The sequence below is a fragment of the Musa acuminata genome, chromosome BXJ1-5, assembly GCF_036884655.1.
Source record: "Musa acuminata AAA Group cultivar baxijiao chromosome BXJ1-5, Cavendish_Baxijiao_AAA, whole genome shotgun sequence".
Taxonomy (NCBI): domain Eukaryota; kingdom Viridiplantae; phylum Streptophyta; class Magnoliopsida; order Zingiberales; family Musaceae; genus Musa; species Musa acuminata.
In genome coordinates, this window is record NC_088331.1 from 47,162,136 (window position 1) to 47,186,470 (window position 24,335).

General features: G+C 37.9%; 2 protein-coding genes across 3 annotated transcripts; one reads left to right on the forward strand and one right to left on the reverse strand.

Annotated features, from left to right (window-relative positions):
• Positions 1 to 3,118: 3,118 nt before the first annotated feature.
• On the forward strand, positions 3,119 to 5,783 carry LOC135674759 (calmodulin). The gene is made up of 2 exons (XM_065184898.1): positions 3,119 to 3,351; positions 5,270 to 5,783. Exons 1-2 carry the CDS (start codon positions 3,276 to 3,278, stop codon positions 5,641 to 5,643), a joined length of 450 nt encoding a protein of 149 aa, XP_065040970.1. The 5' UTR covers positions 3,119 to 3,275; the 3' UTR covers positions 5,644 to 5,783.
• Positions 5,784 to 6,256: 473 nt separating this feature from the next.
• On the reverse strand, positions 6,257 to 22,051 carry LOC135674758 (alpha-L-arabinofuranosidase 1-like). 2 transcript variants are annotated; one of them, XM_065184897.1, is made up of 20 exons: positions 21,915 to 22,051; positions 21,632 to 21,801; positions 21,058 to 21,112; positions 19,362 to 19,573; positions 18,989 to 19,110; positions 18,736 to 18,889; positions 17,773 to 17,842; positions 16,165 to 16,310; positions 16,018 to 16,063; positions 15,880 to 15,932; positions 15,069 to 15,213; positions 14,367 to 14,485; positions 14,193 to 14,264; positions 13,957 to 14,060; positions 12,949 to 13,005; positions 12,536 to 12,734; positions 11,833 to 11,973; positions 10,180 to 10,389; positions 8,793 to 9,053; positions 6,257 to 6,529 (listed from the first exon to the last, which is right to left on the reverse strand). In XM_065184897.1, exons 2-20 carry the CDS (start codon positions 21,791 to 21,793, stop codon positions 6,359 to 6,361), a joined length of 2,499 nt encoding a protein of 832 aa, XP_065040969.1. In that variant the 5' UTR covers positions 21,794 to 21,801; positions 21,915 to 22,051; the 3' UTR covers positions 6,257 to 6,358. The 2 variants fall into 2 exon arrangements, with proteins under 2 accessions (XP_065040969.1, XP_065040968.1); XM_065184896.1 differs by lacking the exons at positions 6,257 to 6,529; positions 8,793 to 9,053; positions 10,180 to 10,389 and adding an exon at positions 11,254 to 11,559.
• Positions 22,052 to 24,335: the final 2,284 nt, after the last annotated feature.

Genomic DNA, 24,335 nt, shown 5'->3' on the forward strand with positions numbered 1-24,335 from the left:
AAAAAAGGAAGACAGAAAAAGATTAAGAGTTGTACGAAATGATCGCAACAAAACTAAAGCAAGAGAAGCTGTTTGAGATGCACAGACAGACAGGCAGTCTTCGGTAGGAAGACAGACAGACGGACACATCTTGAATGCTTGACACTGCCTGTTTGAAGCTTTCTCCAGCATTAAAGCTGAATTAAGTGCAATAGATCCATCCAAAACCATAATCGCTCTCGATGGTCGTAGATAATCTCAAATAGGAGTAGCATCTTAATGGATGGTCTTCATGCAGGCACTGCACTGCACTTCACTGCACAGCTCCAGCCACTGGTTCAATACATGTTGTTCTTGGTGTGCTCTTTTCTCCTATGTTTGATGTCATGGTGATCTAATTTTACATTTGTCATGATCTAAATTCTCAAAAAAGAAAGAATAGATAATCTCTGATCTGATCTGTATATATTATTCTCCTATATTATGCTTATAATTGTTGTCAAGGGATTGTGGTCACTAATATCAGAGTATATATGTATATGGAGGAGAGAGAATAAAAAAACAAGATGAATTAATTCTGACTTGTATATTTGTGTACAATCACATACGTTATTATATATGTGTATATATGTATGTTTATACGTGCATATGAAAGAAACGTAGATTAGTAAAGAGGGAATATTATGATGATTAATGCAGGAGATTTTTTCTGTTAAATTCTTTTTGCTCCAAATTCCTTTCGAAACATACATTGTAGAATTTGGTCATGAATAGTTGTATTGTCTTTATCACAGAATTACAAGACAATGACCAAAATATTATTTTGGCCTTTATTAGAGAATTAGATGACAGAGACCCAAATATTATTTTGGTCTTTATATTGTAATTCTCTTATGAAAACAATATTATTCAGGACCAAAAATTTCAAAACTTGTAAGTTCGAAAATGATTCCGTAAAATGCAAAGAGATTTCGCTTTTGATTGTAACTTGAGTAAAGTAAAAACCGGAAACTTGCTACTATGTAGATAATGATTGTAGAAAGGTAAGTACTCACACATTCAATGAACACGCCAATTTAAAATGGTTCAGTCAAATAACCTACATCCACTTGCGAAGCCTTCTTCGAAGAGGCTCCCAACTTCCACTAGTAAATCACTTTAAAGGAGAAGGACAAATACCCCTCTTACAACCTTTTACAAGTGGTTCATACTCTTACAAATTTTCAAAGAGAAAGAGGGAGGTGAACACTCAAGCTATTGAAAACAAAAACTTGCTAAAGGCTTTGCTAAGACTTTTATCTCAATCTTTTGCTTCTCAATGTATTATCTGCTCAGAAATGAGGGGTATTTATAGGCCCCAAGAGGATTCAAATTTGGGCTCCAAATTTTGAATTCTCTTGGGTTTCCGAGGCAGGTGGTGCCACCGCCTGTCAGTGTCTGACACTGATAGTGTACTGGCGGTGCCACCACCCAGTCCGGCGGTGCCACCGCCGGACCTCTCGGGTGCTGGGCGGTGCCACCGCTCGGTTCTCGGGTTCTGGGCGGTGCCACCGCCTACACTATTTCAGCTCACTGGTTGGGCTCTAAACTTGGCCCAAACCAGTCCGAATTCGAGCTCAATTGGCCCCTACTTGGGTTATAGGATTAACACATAATCCTAACCCTAATTAATGTGCTAACTACAAATTTAAAGACATTTTCTAAGCTATTACAAAGTTCGTAAGTCAAGACATCTTCCAACGAGCTTCCGACGAACTTTCGACGGTCTTCCGATAAACTCTCGGAAACCATTCTGCGGACTCCCGGCAAGATCCTAGACTTCATGATTCGATCTTGGCGAGTTTCGACGAGCTTCTTTGGCAAGCTCCGATCTTTCTCGGTGAGCTCTGCGAACTTCCCACGAACCTTCCAGCGAGCTTCCGAAAAACCCTTTGGCAAGCTCCCTACTCATTCTCAGCTAGTTCCGGCAGTATTCCCGACGAACCTTCGGACTTCCATCGAACTCTCGAACTCCCAACGAATCCTTCGCGCTTGACTCCAACACTTTGTTTCGCTTTATGTCTTCGTCGTTATCGTAGTTAATCCTGTATACACAAGCCGAAACTCTACTCCAATCTAGACAATTATTACAACGCGAATTGATATTCTGTTGCCCGACAACTCATTGGTTGGCGCTTCGTCCGATTCTTCAGCGCATCGTCCTCTCTTGCGGCTTGTTGCCCAACGTCCGAAGTCTTCTGCCGTCCAATATCCTGACGTGATCTCCTTCGTCGCAACGTCAATTCCTCCTGCGTCAACTGTTTAATCTTGATCGAGTAGACCTGCATCACTCAAAATACAGTTTAAATCATAAACACATATCAAGTGGTTTCATCATCAAAATACGAGATTCAACCCTTCTTCCAATTAATTTTTTATTTATTTTAATTGGCTGATTATATATATATATAAAACTAAAATAAAATTTGCATTATTTATTTCTATATTGAGTGCGAGTATAATGGTATTGAAACATCAATTAATATGTTTGGATAAAAGAAGTAAATTATTTGGTGAAAGTGATTATTGGATATTTTACATATTTAAATATTATAATGTCTTTAAATTTTGTTGATAGTTACGGTTGATAGTGATTTTCCTAAGTTTTATTCAATGGATGACATGCATGAATGACTTGAACAGTCAAAGAAATATACATATAAAATCCAAATAAGCTATTCCAAAACTTTTAAAGGGTCTTTTCTTTTTAGGTAAATCCTTGAAATAAAATCTATTATCTTTCTTTTTTCTAAAAATATAGATGAAGTTGATGAATTATTTATTTATTTATTTATTAATTATTATTATTATTATTGTGAGGACATAATATATTTTACAGAGCGATAATAAGTCGTTTTGGTTGCAACGAAGGCGTAAAACCGGTATTCCGAGTCGCCGTTACTGACTGGAGCACAGACGAACGAACCTTTCATGCTGTTTTACCGAAACTACCCCCATGCCGTCACAAACGCCGTCTGGGAAATGAAGAAGCTGTAGTGGAACATAATCGTCATTTCACAGACGGTGAAGAGTTTGGGTATTTTCGTAAAAATAGAGATAACGTCTGTTATGACGCCGTTGGTTTGCCGTCGCAGGCGGCCCTGCGAAGTTCCACCCCGCCCCCGATGTCGAGAGCATAAAGAGATCGAGATCTGGCGCTTGTCTCTCTCCTCCTTCCCTCTCCGTGCGCGTCCCTCTGCTACCGATCTCCTCCTTCGGATCGCCCTGGTGCCCGATCCCGATTCTTGAGGGGGCGCATGGCGGAGCAGCTCACCGACGACCAGATCTCGGAGTTCAAGGAGGCCTTCAGCTTGTTCGACAAGGACGGCGATGGTTAGATCCTTTCCGTCTCCCACTCTGATCCTATCTTTTGCTCCATTTGCCTTTTTTGTTTCGATTCGTTATCTCCTCCTGCCTTCGGATCTTGTGGTGATTCTGCTCTTCTTTGGATCTGGGTCTCGTTTGATCTTTGTTTGGCACGCATAGAAATCGATTATGATTCTTTCAGGGTTGTTTATGAGATTGTTAGGAATCTTCTCGACGTTGAGACTCTAGAAAAATTTGAGATGGATTCATGTTGTTTTGTGAATATAACTTCTTAGCTCGAGATTTGTGTTCTTCTTTTTGGGGCCTAAAAGAAGTTCTTTCTTCTTTTAGGTCTGCTGTAGTAGTCAAGATTAGATTGGTCTGCTGTGGTAGATGTTCGATACAATAGTGCTGAGAATGCCATGATTTGATGTTAGGATGAAGTTGTTGATATGGTCGCGTTCTCCATTACACAACATTGAACTCTTTAAGCTTTATCATGGCCGACATAGCAGCAATGCAAGCCAAGCAAAGTTTGAATACCTGATGAGGCCACATCAGTCTCACACTGGCCAGGAATCGAAGAGTGATGACCATTTGGGATGGATACCAAGGGACAAAACCGTGCGAGCTGTAGCCTAGAGAGAACCATACTTCATGAGCTCCCATGAGCAAGCTGATGACAAAATGTGCCATCTACTTTCAGTTGGCATACCGTGTTGCGTTTATTTTGGTGAAAGAGAAATTGATGCTGGAAATTAATAGTATTAATCTATTTCTGGTTATGTTTTGATGGTGTATTATCATTGGCATTACGGGACTCGGGGCTTGACATCTTTGGACCATAGTTATTAAAGTAGAACCAGAGTGGCCGATCCTTTGGGAAAAAAATGGTAACCGGACCCATGCTTTACCCAAACCCTCTCTCTAGTCGTTCCGCGTTCTGTCTCTTTCTCCTCTATCCTTTTCTTCCTGACCTCTTTCATGCTTTCATCACCATCCTCTTTGTAGTTGCTCCCTTTCACTATCATTCTTTGTTCTTATTTTTGATCATCACATGTTGTGTGCTATCGGCCTATTCTTCTGTCATCCAACTAATAGGAAATGAAATTTTATCTTTTGATCACCAAATTTCTGCAATTCATTCTATAACAAAGAGATTTCACAACTATATTTTCGTTTTTATTATTTAACATTTTAATCATAAAAGTAGATCTATATACTAATAAGAGTATAATTTATTTTTAAGGCTCGAGGCTTGGAAAGGTCAATGTTCGTTGCTGGCCTCACAATAATACTATGGACTTCATTTGGGACCATGAGTTTAACATGAATGTGATTGAAGAAGATGTCATGGTTTGGTTAATTGTCGATGTTAGATCATGCCTCATGTGCATCTAGACTTGATTTTCTCCGCTACTAAGAAAGGAGGGGAAAAAAAGAAAGAGATAGGATGTGAAGAACACTTCCATTCTTTTTACATTCTACACGTTGATCATAGAATGAATGCTAAATCCAATAGTCATAAACTAGTAGTGCCACCTGAGGCCATATATGGATTATTTTGATTTGCCATCGATCTCAACCTCCTGATGTAACAGCGTTTAGGAGTTCACATTAGTTACGGAAGCTGGCTGAGGAGAAATTGTTATATACTGTTGTCGATGAAGGTGGTAATAATGAGTCAGACAAAGCAGGAGAAAATATTTTAGTTAAATGAGAATATATTTATTTATCTTAATCAGATGTGTACAATGCAGTTCGACAGTTGTATTGAGTTTTTTTCTTTCTTCTACCAGCAATCCATTGCAATTATGTTGCGTTGGGTATATTATGAAGTTTGATTGTGTTTAATTTGTAGCCATTCTTTAAAGATTTTCATTAATCACTCAATTTAAAGATAGGACCTAATCACATTGGTTTCTTCTTTTTGGTATCTCAATAGGTTGTATCACTACTAAGGAGCTTGGGACTGTGATGCGCTCTCTGGGTCAGAACCCTACAGAAGCAGAGTTACAGGACATGATAAATGAGGTTGATGCAGATGGTAATGGGACGATCGACTTTCCTGAATTTCTCAATCTGATGGCCCGAAAGATGAAGGACACCGACTCAGAGGAAGAACTGAAGGAGGCCTTCCGAGTCTTCGACAAGGATCAGAATGGTTTCATATCTGCTGCTGAGTTGCGTCATGTCATGACCAACCTAGGTGAGAAACTGACGGACGAGGAAGTTGACGAGATGATCCGTGAAGCTGATGTTGATGGAGATGGTCAGATCAACTACGACGAGTTTGTCAAGGTCATGATGGCAAAATGAGTCCTCGAAATAAAATCTCATGATCATCCCTGTCTTCTTTAATTTACAAACCCCATGGGTGGGTTTTGTTTGAATCCAACTATCCTGAACTTGGAAGATGATGAAATCATTTGCTTGATTAATTTAGTTTGCTTCTCCTGTGATCATGCCTCAAGATGAAGAACTATAGTATTTTCCATGCTTTTATGTTTCAAGTGTGGCCCTAAAGATTCCTTTTCCCTTGGTTGCTTGAACTAGGAATCGACGATTAATTTGTTTGCCTCTCCAATTTTTGGTGAATCAGTTCAGGATTTGTTTATCCATGGCAATGTGCAAACCCACATAGGTAATCCACAAGTGACAAATCTCACCTAAGCTTCCAGTATTTTAGAACTAATCATTGTCCAACTCCATCATTCTAATCATTCATTTTGTGTTCTTATATCATGACAACTGTGTCAACAAATCCTTCAACTCAAATATGTGTATGCTGCAAACAACACTGATGAGGCATATTCTTTGGTTTCCAATTGAATGATGATAAACAGTGTTAGGATGCAAAAACCTACTTTCTACTGCAATCTTTGTGGCAACAACATGGGGAACAAGTCAAAACATAGACAAGTCCACGTCATCCTCCCTAATGGGCATTGAGCTGCCAATTACAAAATTAAATGTGGTGTGTGTGATGAACAATCTGACCTTCTATTACAAGAATGAGAACGCAAACATTCGTTCACTCCGACTTAACCTTGTTTTCTTCAGCTTTTTGCACCTTGCTCTTTGGCTCGGTAAGCAATCCGAATGTCCAGACTGCTAATAAAGTTGCTTGAATGGGCGCAAACCAGTAAACAATTAGTTGATCCAACGTTATGTGATCTCCCCGAGCATATGCCCAAGCAAAGGCCTGCAGAACAGATGACATGTGGTAAGGAGTAGTAATCATGATCTAAAGAAAGCTTGGAACAAGAAAAAACAATGTAGGGAAAATGCAAATTTGCATCAAACTTTCCGAATCCATTACAACTAATGAAAATGAATCTGAAACCATGTCCAGGATCAACCATCTAACAGACTTGGATATCTGGGACTCACAACCAAACAGGACATTGATCGCGCACAAGAGATCAAGATGCTGCTCAAGACAAATTTAAATGCAAACGTGTAATGATATAATTAATACATAGATCAGAAACCTTGATTGTTCTCTTCATATTTTGCATTTAATCATGAAAGAACTACAAAGAGTTATTGTCCTCCAGAAGTTACGATGTTTTCATTTCAATGGATTAGAACATGGGGCCAGAATTTCCTTTTATGAGAACAGCTCAAGATCTCATAACAACCACCCTTTGGAACTATGATTGATGTACCTTATGCCATGCACATATAACCACTTTCTGGGAATAATTATGCACAGTCATGTGCCAAGAGGCTTTAGAAAGCAAACTGAACTCATGCCGATTTGTGCTGGTTGACGTCAGAAAAAAAGGGCAACATACGTTACATGCTAGCATACCCCAAGTGTCAGCATCTGCCATCTGAGACAATTATCTTTGCCATATAATGCATCAATAAACTTGGTACATCAAGACATGCATCCTCAAGAGAAAAATAATGGATTAGAACATGGGGTCAGAATTTCCTTTTACGAGAACAGCTCAAGATCTCATAACATCCACCCTTTAGAACTATGATCGATGTACCGTATTGTTACGGACGGTCATTGCACACCCGCAACAACTCCGTTCAACGAACCGTTTGTCGCTCACATCCACATGTACAGCTTCTTGGCAGCAAGTTTTGCCTCGGTTTTGAGTCATTTTGCTTGTCAAAATTGAAGTTCGAACAAGTTGCAGCGTTACCAAGCGACCGCTCACCGAACCGAGCAAAACAGCCCCAAAACAGCTCCGTTTTCGTGTGTCACGGGCTGTTTTCTGCAGTCCACCTCCGCTCACCAAAACGTCAGCCATCTCAGCCCTTTTGAACCCCCCGGGTGGCACAGGGCTGGATGGGGCTTCGGTATAGTGTCGGGCGTTGAACAACCTTTGGCAAGTTCGCACGTTACCTTGACGGGAACTTGTTGTCGCGCCCGGCACCTGGTGAGCAGCTGTTTGTGGACTTGCAGCTGTTCGTTCAACCCTCTAAAGTCCTTGTTTTCCCCCTCTCCCTCTTTTCTCTTGTGCACGCAAGGTTCTTGCTGAATTGCTTGTAAAGCTTCCCCTTTTCGTGAGACATCGGGACTTGTCCGTCGCTTGTTCTTTCGAACTAATCAACTTTCTCTTTTACAGGTCCTTCGGGACCTGCGAGAGGTTGCAAGTGGGTTGATCTTTGCGGAGCAATATCGCAAGGGCGAAGCGCGACTTAGGCAACGCAAGCTAAGTTCGCGTCTTGGCCGCAAGGGTGCCTCACGCCTTAGGCAATTCCAGCTAAGGTCGTGACAGTATGCCATGCACATATAAACCACTTTCTGGGAATAATTATGCATAGTCATGTGTCAAGAGGCTTTAGAAAGCAAACTGAACTCATGCCGGTTTGTGCTGGTTGACGTCAGAACAAAACAGCAACATAAGTTACATGCTAGCATACCCCAAGTGCCAGCATCTGCCATCTGGGACAATTATCTATGTGATCTAATGCATCAATAGACATAGTATATCAAGACGTGCATCCTCAAAAGAATAAAAAAAGAATGCATGACTAGAACAGTGAGAGATGATTAGATGAGATTTCACATGCATTTACTGGAGCTGTAAGTTAGCTATAAATAAAAAAGAGATATCAACCACACCATGTTATCGCATTAAAGATGCACCCCTTTTAACAATTTTAGGAGGTTTACATGTTGATCTATTATTTGAGAATGCTTGCTGTTAGCACAAAATTCTCAAATGGAATATTTAGCTCTATTATTCTACACTATTAAGTAACATAATTGACTAAATCATTTATTAAGTTGAAAGAAAAGCACAAGCATCAAATTGTAATATAATTTTCTCTTCTTTTTCTTTTCAGTTGAACACATATTGGATTCTCATTAGAGATTTTTCTTTTTGTGATATTGTTTAGTACTACATATCCGACATGTGTTTTCAGGCAACCGAAAGAGCTTATGTTTCGGAACAATTATCTAAAATCAATTGCACTACAAAATAATATAAAGCACTTACAGAGGCAGGGTTCATAATTCCTCCAGTTAAATCAGAACCAAGGACATTAAGTGCCAACTTGAAAATGCTTGAAATCCATGTTTTCATGAAGAAACTTCCAGGATCTTTTTTCTTTAGCATTAGTGAGGCCATCACGATCATAAATGTAAGGAACCCTTCTGTCCATGCCCCACGATGGATATCAATGCTCAAACGAGGTCCATGGCCTATCGAAGGAAAGGTTTGTTTGATGAATCTAACACCAGTTGCTGATCCTATCACCTGAACATGCCAAATTTAGGTCAAAAAATACAGTCGATGATTAAGTTGCAAAAGGCTGCTAACTAATCTAATATTAATAATTTAATATGCAAACTAACCTCGTATCAACCATTCTTTTGCTAGGACATGCAAAACTGAGAAAACTTATCAATAGATAATTAACTATCTTTTGGAAACTAAACTGCACTCATATGAGAAAGGATAGAGACGCACTACTAAATGTTTGGTAATAGATCAAACTTAAATATACAACTTAGAAAATCCGATATTTATTAAGCGCATTGTATTCTACAAAAATTAATATCATGCTGCATTGAAGAGGTTTGCATCTAGGGATAAAATTACTTGAAACATTTGTTCCATGATCTCAACAAAGCGAAGAAAAAGGAAACCCTAGCAAACAAGAATTCTGTTAAGGCACAGTTCTAACTACAGACTTGGGAGGTCAATATTCCCTTAGAATCCAATAGAAACTCTTTACATATCTCACCAAATCAAGCAACAGATATCTTCGGGAGGGATACAGGGGCACAAATTATTCACATATGACCTTGAAATTGTGAACTCAAATGTGGTCCATAAGTTTGACTCTTGGCACTTCATAATTACATGCTCGAAAATAATGCTGGGATCTGGGAATTCTCAATTCGCCATTGATTTCACTCCTTTGTAGGTCAGAGCACATTGTAGATACCCTGAACACATGCCTATGGGATGTGTGCAGTCCCACAGCTGAGCATACTGATAAAAGCATGCCATGCCATGACATGCACATGCATCACAGAATTGATTAAAAGACATGGTAATAAATTTTAATGCCTTTTCCTAATATTGACACAAATAGGAGTGTCTCTGCATTTATACCGATCTTTGGCAATGACTACTACACAGTACACACAAATAGCCAAAGTCCTGACAGGAAGATCAAACTAAAGAGTGACGGATCAAAAGTTCCCTATCTGTCACAGTTTGGTCGCAAATCAATCGAGCAACTACCTGATCGGATTCAACAAACAGAGCCAATCCCCATTCAACATCTATCAAATAAGCGGTATCACCGAATCAGGAAATCGACATGGCAGATCGACCAAAACGGAGCAGAATCCAAGCAAGCAAAGGAACTCACCTGCGCAGGGATCCTTCCCAGGGCTGTGAAAAGAAACCCGTCGGGACCACCGGAGAAGGCGTAGGAGAGCACGGTGAGAGGGTTGTAGGCGCCACCCCGCGTGACGTGGCCGAGCCACGCGAAGAGGAACATGTAACCGACAACGAGGGCCATCTTGAGGGCCTCGCCGCCGGGGCGGTGGCCCAGGCCGAGGGCGTCGTAGACCAGGAGCTTGACGAGCGCGCCGGCCCACACCCACATGAACGACATAGCCGCGTCGCACATCACGAGCCCCAGCCGCCCCATCGATCGGCCCGTCCCCGCCTCCTCCTCCTCTTTTGGCGACAGGAATGATTTGTGGTGGGGGCGGGCGGCGGGCGGAGGGCGTCTTCCTATTCCACCAATCGCCGCCGCTTCAACTCGGAGCATCCATGTTGCCGCCGCTGCTCGACGTCAGACACGAACAGGGAAACCACCACGGCTTGGTTTTCTTCAACGCGTAAGACTCTGCGGTGGATCAAAGCCCCTTGGAATTCGGGCCCACACAACACCATCCGAGCCCCGCATCAATCCGGTCTTAATCCGACCCAATATTCCGTAACTAACACAACACTCGAGTCGCATCCCAAGAATAGAGAGGAGAGGTTAGACCGGGTCAGATTGGGTCTTTGTGGGTTTGGATTAAGACATTTTAACCCTCCATCACTTAACTGTGCATGCATTTCGTTAGCTACCGAAAAATGATTTGATTTAATTAATGTTGATATAAGATGAGAAAAAAAAATATTAAGGGAAAAAAAAAAAAAAAATACAATGAAGAAATTGGGAGTTGGAATTGCAAACTTCACAAGTCTTTTAACGTCGATGATCGAACAATTTAATTTAATTTAACAATTTAATACTGTAGGTTTGAAATGACATAATGAGCCTATACATTTAGATATAGTATACAATAAATATAAATACAAAAATAGTTACAATATTTTTATTATTCTTTATACAATTGTCATTTAGTATTGGAAATCTCTATTCTGAGTACTGCAAGTTTTTTTAGGTCTTTTGAGCAAACATATACTAAATTTAAATTTAGAGATCTGAACATGGAAATCACAGATTATTAAATTGAATTTGAGATACAAGGCTGTACACGTTGTTGTGCTTAGCATTCATTGCTAAATACGATTTACATTGATCAATAAGTATGCATATTTCATCAATTGGATAAGGTCACATTACACACGAATTATAAACCATTATTACATGCCACAACTCTAATTACATTGAAGAGCTGTAGGATGCTGGTGGAGCAAGAAACAGATCGAATGCGATGAGGGAATATGGGGTAATCACAACATCCATGTTACTCCCTGCATTTGGAAGCTTGCTGCTAACTGGAAACACCTATAATATTGAAATAACAAATAAGTGGAGAGGAATACCATTGGATTTAAAGAACAAAAGAAACAAATATATTTCACTGCAGCCAAAGATAATATTCGATATTTAGTATTGGAAGTATAGGAACATGCATACGTATTTAGTATTCATTAGACTGAAGAAAGCAGATATGATGCATATTTACATCCTCTCTTCTCATAGTAAAGGTCTATCTATCTATGCATGGAAAAGTAGGCTCTAATAAATGTAAAATGCAATGAAGAGGGTCAACTTCACCTTTTTTGGTTCCCTGAATGAATTCTCATCTGTCAATCCACCTGTAAACACAGTCTTCTTAGATACACATGAGCAAACATCATTCTCTAGTCCAGTGACAGAGATCTTTAGATTCACAAGGTCACTGCCACAGTTGACTATCTGCATGCAGAACTTCGCTTGGTTAATGAAAGGAAGACCATGAAATATATTACATCCATAGAAAACAGTCGGCTGAGCTCTTAACGTAAAAGGAAAAGAGAATGATTAGCCAACATAAGAAGAGGGAAAGATCACATCTAAATTCTCAAATGTCAGGAAATAGATAAAATATTACTTGAATCCATTGACTTGGCCATGTTACACTAAAGTAGCCAATGAAACAAATTGCCAAATGAATCAGAAACAGGGATTGAGAAAAGAACAATTACACATGTCTTTTATTAAAAAAAACTGGCTTAGAAAATGTCAAACTAGTTAGTTGTCCTCAAAAAATGACTTTGCAGGAGAATGCAGATCATGACAACATGATGGCTTTTGCATTGCTGAAACAATTGATGAGAAAAAAATTGCAAAAGTTCTACTTGAAAGGAGGAATGCATGAAAGAAAATTCAACAACTGACAAAGAAGAAAACTACCAGAAACCAGATCAACAATCAATTTGCCAGAATGGAAATGACAAACAAAAAAAACACATGTGATGTGGATTTTATGAAATGAAACCTTTATTTTAAGGTACTTGTTGCCATCTTCAGATTTCTGCCAAGTAATTGCAGATGCCATCAACGATTTGGTGGAACTAGCTTGTAAGACAGAAGGATGAAAAATTGCACCACTTGATTCCTTGAAGAAGTGCTGCATCCAGTAGCTCGGTGTTCCATATTGCTGCCACGAGTTAAAGACAATTGCATCTGGACTCCACCTTGACTCAAAGAAAAGTTCTATATCAGATTAAAAATTTTTATGCAAAGTAGTATTCTGATCAAAGAGGAATAGTAACGTCTTGCTGCATTGAATGGTCCTCTGTTTTTATACTGCCATAGTTGAGAACAGGTTCTCCATCAGGAAAAGGAAAACATCATATCTCAAAACCATACCAATTAGACAAGATGTGAAGACTCAGCTGAAAGAGTTACCTTCGATCATTGTCATTGACAAAAAGTGGTGCATTGCTTGCCATCTCAACAATGTCACTGCACAGAAACCAAAAATAGCAATCAGCAGCAGCACAAAATACATAAGATGAAAAACTCAGCCAACAAATTTAACCATAAGGTTTGGCTTTTTCTGAGACAGTATATCCAAATTTAAGATGTCCAACTGATCTGAGTCAATGCTGTAATTCCAATAAAAATTGTTCCTACAAATGGCTAAAAGAATCTGTGATATACTAGTTTAGTCTTAAGTAGTTTTGGAAGTATCCAAGGCAGAAACTTGTCTGATTACTCTGATCAAAATCTTGATGGAAATTAAATTAACTTTTATCTTTAGTTTATGCATCATAAGACTAAGTAGTTTTAATACGTCAAAATGTTGGACAACTAGAACAAAATAGAGTGTTAATTAGAAAACAATATAGCAAGAAGATCTTACATCTATGAACAATTAATGGTTGCATAAATCAAGAGTAAAACAAAAGGGAACTGCTTATAGGTGGTTTTGATGTATCCAACGAAGACCTATAAAAGCATTGGTCATCAAGGTGAGGATACTTAGATTAATGATATCAGAAGATGTAGAAGAATTCTAAGAAGACTTCACCAAAAGTGTTAGCAAAGAATTTGATAACACTTAATTTCAGTAGTGATATTGATCCTGAGTGGTGAAAAAGGATCCATATAAATATGCATTTCTTCAAGTTCCTTGGCCTTTTCCTGTCCTGATTCTATGGCCATTTTAAGTTTCCTAATCTCTGCTTCCCAATCAGTAGTAAAGCCCATGAAAACTTGAAGGGTGAAATAACTATAAGTTGTTATAAACAAAATGTCTTGATTCATATAGGTCTTTTTTAGACAAGCAAGCCACCATAAGGGATGGATGATCCTTACACCAAGATATGATTCATATGCTTCGTGCTTGCCAGCAAAAAGAAATTTCAGAGTATTGATATGCTTATAAAATACGGAAATAAGAAAAAAAAAAACCTGTTTCTCTCCAACCCAATAAGAAAACCAGCTTGAGCTAGAGCTGCTAAAAAGCTACCTTTGCCAGCATCTTTTCCAGTCACAGCATACTCACTAACAAAGGCCTGGAAAAGTATCATCACGATTTATTTCTCAGAGACAGTAAAAAGTTTTATTGAACAAGCATATAATAATTTATGAGTAAGGCTCCGCTTTCAATTCTTAAGTTAGCATATAAAGTAGCAATTTATTCATACCTTGGGGCCACTACGTGATGTGCGATCAAATTGGTGAGCCATGGAAAACATGTTGTTCGCAGATGTATAAACCTATTAAAGAAGTGTTACAGTGGCACTTTGCTCTTACTGACACAAAGCAGATATAACTACCACAAATAAATAATGCTATAGACAAATTATAAGGGATCTTACATGAAAGTCATATAGATCAGCAGGATGATCTAAAGGGCCAGAAGACCCATCACAGTTTGATATAACTTGAATATCCGGATAGGCATCTTTAATGGCGGAATAGAACTTCAAGTAATTTCCTGTCCAATGACAAGTCAGCATATTCCTAATATATTGACATGATATCCTTTGTTCCAACATTTCTCTTTGGAAAGTAAAGCTAAAATGATATTTGATACTGTATGTATTTCCTTAATTTTGGCAACAAAAGAATCTGGGTTACTCTTCTAGAAGTTGTCAAGAAATTAAAAGGAAAAAGATCTTCTAAGAAAAAATATAACAGATCAACAAGCTCAAAGAAAGGATTACCAAATAATGCAAACTTCGACACATACATGAGCCAAAAAAGAGTCAAACGGCCCTTACAACTGCACTTAATCTGTGAATAGCTGTATTTTAGTTTATTACATGTATGGGTAAGTTTTGTTTCACATACTGAAGCAAAGTTAACAATCTTGGGGTTCCTAGAATTGTATATCTATAGTAGCCAATAATATGAACAATTTCTATCGTGACTGACTTGAGAAGAAGACATCCTTGCAGTATAATTAAGAGAATAATAAAATGGCCACATCCTTTCTCTTCCCTAAAACAAGTACTTGTAGCAGTGTTGCCATTGTACATAATCCACTCTAAGGTGTGTCAAAGATGAAGCAAATTTACCTTTATAGTTTCTCTTAGAACAATCCTGATTCCCAAGGGCAACATAGTACAGTTGAAAGGGTTCCGGATGTCCCATTGATGCTCGAATAGAGCCCCATTTAGATCCAGAATCACCTCTAGCAAACTCAATAGCATCAAGCGTATCCTGTTTTATAATCAGCAGATAGTAACAAAAATTTACTCTTGGTGCCATGATCTAGCTCATTATGGTTTTTGATGTAGGTTCAGATAAAAAGAGCATAAGGGCACCAGCTCAAACAATGAGAACATAAGATTTGATACAATATAGAGACACATAAGTTGATTTTGTTATAAATATAATGAATAAAGAGGAAGACAAAGTATCCTGTGAGCTCAGGAATGTGATGGCTGTTACACGTTCAAGAGGTCAACTCGAGAAACATGCAAAGCAACATATAGATCATGCCAAAAATGTCCCAACATAATGGCCACCATGTTAACATTGGCAATATTCTCCCAACCCACTGTCAGGAAATCCACAAAATATATAACCGTGATCTCAAATACCCAAAGGATCCAGGATGATTAAATTGAACTATAACAAATGATCCTATTATAATGGAACTCTCAAGTAACAAAAGTAATATATATGAATGATGGAAAAAATCACAAGTCTCTAACATTCAAATTAAAGTCCAAAGTTTAAGTTTTCAGAAAAAAGAAAGTATTTTCTTGGTAGATATGATAATTATGATAGAAAAGAAAGATAACCAATGATGCACTTAAAAATTGAATGTTTCTGTGTAACAGTGACAAGAATATATGGAGGAAAATTGAATTTTGGACATGCCTTTACAAAAGCTGATATGCTTGAGGGATTAACTTGGTCGTTGTGGCTTATTCCTGTCAAAAAAATATGTAACAAACAAATAATTTAGAAGTGATAATCCATTAAAATATAGCTCATTTGACAGCACATGACAAGTACCAGTATTGACCACCCACAGTGGGAGAGCACCAATGTCTTCTGCTAGCTGCAGTAAGTCAGCATCAATATGCAAAGCTTATGGAGGAGTTAATAACTATTAAGCATCTAAAGAATGCATTAAATATAGTCTGTAATCAGAAGACCTACTTGAAGGAACTCATAAAATCCAAGTCCATCATCAGTCCAATACTTCCAAACATCATTGAAATGCCCAGGTCTCTCTTCCCAAGGACCAATGGTTTCTCTCCATCGAAATGCATTCATTAACCATTCTCCTTCAACATAAGAGCCACCTAGAACAATAGAAAAAAGCAAAGAAGCAGGTGCATTTATCAGTTCACAACTATGTCAACCTCATTATCACTTATGCACAGGAGATAAGATGCAGCTAAATAGAGTATGTCATAGATTATATGGTGTATACATCAGAGAAGCATATTAAGATAATAATGTTACACTGCTACTAACTCACAAGTACACTTCTGATGTCACCATATTGTATCATTGCTCGTTTCTTTGAAATGCAAAAGCTTTTGTTTGAACATGTGAACTACAGTGAACTACATAAAATGTAATGCCATGAAAGATTAGGTTTAATGAGCTGTATGTACAGTAATAGTCATGTCCGGTAACAGAGTGTAACTGACCAAAAACCATTGTTCAGCTTGTTTCAACTGAAACACCCGTGTTTCAGCTGTTGTACACTACAGCAAGACAGCAGAGAACGCCAAAGATGAAAAACAGAATTCTTTCACAAAATTATTTTATAAAACAATATTTTATGCAAAGAAAAAGATTTATGTAAATTTACATGCATGCAAATTTATCTAAAATATAATATCATAGAAAAAAAATGTTAAAAATAAATTATATGTTTCTAAATAAACTTTCATTAAACATTGTCTTTAATCTCCTCATCAAGTCTAAATACAAAATAGTCCAATCTAACCATTCTGTTGTTCTATCCAAATTTGAAGACTTTGTTTTGAAGACCTGATATAACCTGAGTAAACTGACTGATTCTCTCCTTTCAAGCATGAAAACATAATGCTACAGATTGGGTGAAAAGGCAAAACAAGGTCGACCATCTACTACTCTGATATGCTATAGTTTATATATATAAGAGGGCTCTTTGAGCACAGCTCAAGAGTCAGATGACATAGGGCTTGAATTTCCAAATCTGTTCATGCAGGATTACTACTAAGCCAAGTGAAGCCTAAAACTCCTGGCTAACTGATGATAAGTGAATTTTATAACTGAGCATAAAAACAGAATTATCTCGGCTTCTTGTCCAAATGACTGCCATTAACAAGTGGAGAACAAGTTAGTAGAAGAATGAATAATATACAGCACTGACTATGGGATGAGCAATCACATTGCTATATTATTTTGATAATAAGATTGACCAAATTATGAAAAAACTTTGGAAAGTTATGAAATCAACTTCTAAACTTGGTACTTAGGCACCTTTCATTTCATGATTTGCAACATATATTGGCAACTGCAGTTTTGTGTTCCAAATAATCTTAGTGTATTGCCTGATTCAAATGGTCAAAGTAACTTTAGTTTAATGTTATTTAAAACATTTAACATTTTTGCAGCCTCAGTTTTTACTTATGGATTTGGAATTTTGAACAGATATTATCAATAGCATTTCGGCTTCCATATTGCGACTATTGATTCCCATGCAATGGTCCTTCACTTGCTGTCATCTAATATAATGGAAGACACTAACAAGGAAAACCAAGAGCAAACCTGGAAATCTGAGGAATCGAGGTTTCAGATCTGCTAGCATCGAAGCAAGCTCCATCCTGAAACCATGCCCCTGCAGTACATTAACCCACTGAATAATGATTTGAAATAAAAAACAAATGTGTCCAATGTCACTCTTTGGTGTTCTGCACTTGATAATATTCCATGCATCTCAGAAGGAAAAAGATAACTAGTTCAAGACACATGGTAAACTCCACAATCGCCTAAAAGAAAGATGAAACAGAAAAGTTCAAAAGGAATATACAACCATTATGTCAGAGAACCAAAGTAAAATGCACACATATCAGCAAGGCTTTCCAAGATAAAATGATTTTTCAGAATATATCATCCGAGAAAAATTGTTGAGTTGCTTAAGAGCATGGAATCATGAACTTCCTATTTCATATTTACATTTATTACCAAGATTCTACAATTTAGAAGAGTTGTGCATGCTACATACCATGTCATCTATGAAGCAACCTTTAAAGAGAAAAACTGTCATGCCATTTTTTTTTCAGATATCCATAGACAAATGTAATATGCCTGCTTTGTATAATTGGAGCTTGATAATCTAAAAGGTAGAGAATTATTCACTCTATAGCCAAGACATATGGAATTTTTCCTATGACCAGGAAAAACATAATATGTTCTGCATCATCATGGTAAATAAAATGCCAGTATTTATTCAGTTCCTAATTCAATTTAAGTACCCAAAAATGCTTTCGAAAAAACAACACAAGAAGCTTTATGCCATCAAAATATCACATGGTTTTCTCAACTAAAATAAAATCTTTGTAAAAACATATTGATTTATAATTTTCTCATAAACAATAATATGTCTAGGCAAACAAATGTGTCAGTAGAAGCTGTAGAAAGAATATAGATTTCACTGGCCACATGAATGCTTAGATGTTTCAGCAAATATGTCAAAGAATATAGACCTTTGAAAAAAAAACGAATATGTACCTTATATGTGTCCAAGGGCATCACAGAAACTTGATCCAACCATATCACACCTTTTGTAGTGGTTGTCAGTTGAAATCTTGCATTTACATTTGTTCCACTAGATTCAACCTGAAGCTCAACCTTGGTCCAGTCTGTCTTCTCTAAAGTATCAGATCTAAAAGAAAAATTCAAATTGTAGCACAAACATTACAAGCAGATTTGCCTATTCACCACAAACAATTCAACTTGTGAAACTTAACAAAAACAGGCTCACTCAATTGTAGCAGTAGCCAGGTTTAGCGAGCCATCTGAACTTGTCAGTGAAAGATATAAGGTCATCGACTCCGAAGTCCTCACATGAAGGGCAATCTTATAGGCCTTCCCTTGCTGAATATTCTGTATCGCAACAGTAATAAAAGAAAAGTATATATTACAGTAATTTACTATATCCAAAGTGTTTTTGTCTATCTGCTTTTGCTAAATTTGAAGGTACATATATAGAAAGAATTATCACACTAGTCAAATTTGAGTATTTAAAATAATATAAGAGACCTAGTGCTGCAATGTCTTCATGATCTTAAACCAATAAGATATACGATTATACAAGATAAATTGAATATCATATTATATATTAAAGAATGTCTCACCATGCCCCAGAAACCAGGGTTGTATACACCAACACCTCCTGCTGGACAAATATTGGATCCGTTATTGTCACATAGTACTTCCATTCGAAGTGCAACCTTATTGCGGATGAAACAAGATGTTCGATCAGTTGATACAATAATGTTTGTTTCATTCCCGATTATGGACCATGGATATATGTTCGAAGGAGTATTGGGACCTCCATCTTCAAAACCTGGAAATGAGTTTGATTTGGGCTTCAACAACATGGGACATAATGATAAACAAACCAAGTTAAACTATACTTAAAATGTGTGTACATTTGCTACTCCAAAATATATATAGTCTCAATAACCACTAGCCCAAAGATCCTTTCTTCATAAACCGATTCAGCCAAATTCACAAAACATGTATATTTGGAGCATATAATCAAGTAGGATACAGACTAAGAAGAACATAAAGATGGTACAGTCCTTGCAATAGACATATTACAAGTGTCATTGGGAATTGTGACTTTACTCGTGACAACCAAGCATATCTAAGCAATAGAAGAAGAATTGAGGTGATCGATGATTCAGTTCAATCATTCTCCCTAGAAGAATACCTACCAGTTTGATTCATTTGTTAATGTCTGTGCATGGGATGCATATTTAAACTGGTACATGTGACTATCGGTGAAGGACAGTGCTACATATCATGACTCAGTACCTGACTCAAAGGCATGAGTTGCTAACATGCACACATCTAAGGGCACCACCCGTGGCCCCATTCCCATTTGCCCTATTGATGAGTGCCAGGCTGCTGTTTGTGCCTTATGTCGGACACTTAGCCATGTGAGAAGCATTTTTGAATATTACAAATAAACTCTGGAAAAATCAATATATCAAAAAAAATCATTTTTTATTCAAAGAAACTTGGACATGACCTAAAGTTCTTTTTGTAGATTGTCCATAACTCACAGATAAATATACAGCAAAGAACCAGCCTGACTTCTATCTGTCATTAATTATGCTGCATCCAATCAGAAAAAGCAGAAAGTATTCTAGGTTCCAATTAAAAATTTTAATTAATGAATGAAATGGATGTTCATATATTTGGCAACTTCCTCACATCACACAACCTTTTTCAGTTCACAGAGGCCAGATTTCATTGATTGATTAATCATATGCCACACTATTTATAGTTTTATTTATGTTAGTTATGCAAAATGAACATCTTAGTGTGTTCTTCTATATTCTTCCACCAGAGGATGAAAACAAATTCAACAAGAACATGCAGAACCCGGCCACCTCCTCACCCCGTGAATGTAAAACTGACCATGGATGCAAAGACCAAGAACTTACAGAGGACAAAGATTTGGATGTTTAAGTTTAACTCACATATGATAATCCACCCCTCTGGGTTCAAAAGTAGAGAATAATTAACTTCCACAATCAATATCATATAACAAGTTTTTGTCAAAAACTACTGCACTCTTTACAAACTTATCTATTAAAATATTTAGTGTCCAAGTGGAAATAAGCAGACATTTTCTTCAGCTTCTGTCAATCTTTGCTTACTAGGAGAAAAGGTAAGTGCCAATAAAATATTGGATCAAACTACATTCATGGCAGAGTTCAGTGGTTATAACACCACTAATTTAGTGTCAGTTTAATTATGACAAAGTAGCAACTACAGATGTTAATGACCACAATACAATATTTCAAATCGTCAGCTCACCTCTATTACTTATAAGCTCCGCCCATAGTCCACCTGCTCCAGCATGGTTGATCTCCTAGAAATGGTATTACAAATTTATAAATAATCAAAACTCAATGGCCAAAGCTTTAAACTACAACTCATAAAACTAAATAGCAATTTCCTAAAAGCAAAATATCTGAGGCTATGGTAAAGAAATCATCATTACTGAATATACACCATTTCAAAAGAAATCCTACAGGACAGTAAAACTAACGAGGACCAATGTAAATATTAAAAATAATGGATAGAATTAGACGCAATAAGCCATCGGTTCAAGTAAATGAATCATGACATCCTAGACAAGAAAGAATCATTTAAGCTGAAAAACTTGACATGAATGAATGGAACATTACATATGTAATATAAACCTAAACTTTCTTACTACTGGTAGAGCATTAGCTATGCATATGTTTGAAGTCAGTGTATCAACTCAGTAACATGGCCGATTCTACCACTCCTAATGCAATACAGAAGGAAATAATTTTCTTTCAATCCGACAGATGAAAATGAAGCATTGGCCGAAACAAAAAAAGGACAAGCGCACACAATTCACCTCGAAGAAGACGCCGAACATGTTCTGGGGCATCATCCGTCCCATTCCCGGTGAAGCATCAACGAGCAACGTCGCCGTCTGGTTAGCTTTGATCCCGGAAGCAGAACACCAACATGAAATCGACACCAAAACCAGAGCGCATAGCGTGCCTCGGAGACCCATTCTCGCTGCTGCCAATTCCAAGAAACGAACGATTAAACCGAACGAACGCCTTGGAATCAAATGATCGATGAAAGAGTACATCACTTTCTATATTTGGAAGAAGGAAAACCTAAAAGATTACCGGAATTCCGATCAAGGAATCCGAAAGGAGTTGGAAGTGGTTGAGTGGATGTGATACTGAGGGAAGAAGACGAGAGGGCGCCCGCGATTAATATCGTTTACGCGACCCGGTTGAGAACCGTCAGATCAGGATCCGACGGATGCCGAAAGCTCCGGCATGCGAAGCTCCTTAAGCTTCCTTGCCGTCGCTTGGACGCACGGTTTTCCTGAGCCCATCGGAACCGTGCATCTTCTGGGACAGCAAAAGGAACGGCTGGGATTGAACACAATCAGTTTGGATATTGTTCGTAAAGAGACGACAATGATTAAGACGACGACAGATTTAATTGGCTGTCGCGTGGTGCATAAGTTCGTCTACGTTGGAAGGGATTAGCTGCAAGATGCGTTTTATCGAACGAGATACTATTCTCTCCACGACCCCACACGTGTCCAATCTCGACTTGCGCGTTGCACGCGGACGCGGTCGATGTGGAGCTTTTAAGCTTGCCTTGCACTCAGCAGATCATAGCCAGTGATCCGAGTTGGTGATAAGTCACCGGATTTTGGATATAATAAACATAAGTTCTCTTACAAGTCAATCCTGCAAATACTTATCACTTAGCGTATAAATCTTTCGCTTCAGTCACAATTCTCATTGATAACGTTGATTGGTGTCACCACATGTACTAATTTATCCTCAAATGGTCAAAATAAATGGGGTAAATGATGCGATCCATACATCAAGTGCCGATTCATTATTGAGTTGATTGATTATTTCATGGTGATGTCACCTGTTGCCCGTAGCAACATCAGCATGAGATGCGTTGGAGCCCACGGGATGGGCGATTCATGGTACGATGACATCAGAAGCTTATCCGTTGTTGAGTTGGGAAAGAATAAAGTGGGGGAGAAGACCCCCATGACAAAATAAAAATTTAGAAATAAAATAAAAAATCTTTTTACTTGATACTCTTATCAATTTTATTAAGAAAATTATTATTATCTAAAAGATAACAATAATAATTAATCATGCCAATATCATCATTAAATGGACCCAATGACTATATATATATATATATATATATATATATATATATATATAAAAGGAGAAAATATCGTTGACATCTTCGTCAGTCCAATGTGATCCAGATCCATGTGCATAGGATTATTCGAAGTGTCTCCGAGATGGATCCATGGTAGCTTCAAGGTGGCTCGGAGATGAAGATGTTGAACTCTCGATGTTGAAGTATTATGCTCTCAAGGTGAAAGAATTATGCTCCTAAGGTGGCACATGCATGAAGATTAGGGTCCGGGGAGATTTTTTGACCGGGTCTCTTGGATGCTCAAGTTAATAGTCTATGATCTCTAAATGTGGGTTTGAGTAGTTTGAGAAAAAAGAGAGTCCTTCCTCTATTTTTTTTTATTTTAGATGTATTTTTATACCTTGAAGGAGGGGTAGAAAGTTTGTGACATCCTTCTCCTTATCATAAAGGAAGAGAATGAAGCTTAGAAATGTCTTTCTTATCATAAAGGAAGAGAATGATGTTTGTGGTTACCTTCCTTATCATTAATGAATGAGAAGAAAGCTTGTATTTCTCTATTTTGAATCTTTGTACACGTAGGTGGATGAAAAATGACTTGGATGACATGTGGTCCGGCATGGGAGTATTTGAGATCTCATCTTGCAGGCCAAGTTTTCCTGAATCAGATGTCTCGAGTACATTAGACCTTGTATCCTCGTCTTGGGTGTTTTTGGCTTTGCACTTTCGTCATAACGAATATATTTTAGCACGAGTTAGATTTTTCTGACTCAAGCATCTTGGGCGCATTTGACCTTATACCTCCATCATAACAGATTTATCTTGGCATGGGTCGGACTTTCTCGACTCACGCATCTTACGCACATTTGGCCTTATGCATCCGTCGTATCTAATTTATTTTAATATAAGTTAGGTTTCTCAACTCACAAATTTTGGGCTCATTTGTCCTTGCGCCTCCATCATAGTAGATTTATCGGGTCGTATTCCTGACTCAATATCTTGGGCGCATTTGGCCTTGTTTATTTTAGCATAGGTTAGGTTTTCTTGACTTACGTGTTTTTATGTGCATTTAGCTTTGCGCCTCTATTATAATAGATTTATCTTAGTGAGTTAGGTTTTCTCGACTCAAACGTTCTAAGCGTAGTTGAGGGTGATGGGACCTTGTAAGCTCTCCCACATAATGTAGTTCACGAGGGCGTCAATTAGGGTGGGCTTGCTGGAGCCATTTGTCCCAACACCCCTTCTTCCGCCTCGCCAAAGATGGAATTCAATAGTATCTCGATCCTAAATATCACTTATGGCGACCTAAGGCCGATGGCGGGGTTGAAGGCAAGGCCATTCTTGCATAAGAGTGATAGCTTCCGATGGTTCTTCACGCCGTACGAATGATCAATGGAGACGAG

Bases quoted from the DNA above. Each gene is read 5' to 3' on its own strand.
- LOC135674759 (XM_065184898.1), top strand. From the start codon at position 3,276: ATGGCGGAGCAGCTCACCGACGACCAGATCTCGGAGTTCAAGGAGGCC. The intron at 3,352-5,269 runs GTTAGATCCTTT...GTATCTCAATAG, and splicing joins GTTCGACAAGGACGGCGATG to GTTGTATCACTACTAAGGAG.
- LOC135674758 (XM_065184897.1), bottom strand. From the start codon at position 21,793: ATGGGTCTCCGAGGCACGCTATGCGCTCTGGTTTTGGTGTCGATTTCA. The intron at 14,486-15,068 runs GTAAATTTGCTT...GTCATTGGACAG, and splicing joins TTCTAAGAGAAACTATAAAG to GAAATTACTTGAAGTTCTAT. The intron at 13,006-13,956 runs GTTTTTTTTTTT...GTTTCTGTGCAG, and splicing joins ATTGGGTTGGAGAGAAACAG to TGACATTGTTGAGATGGCAA.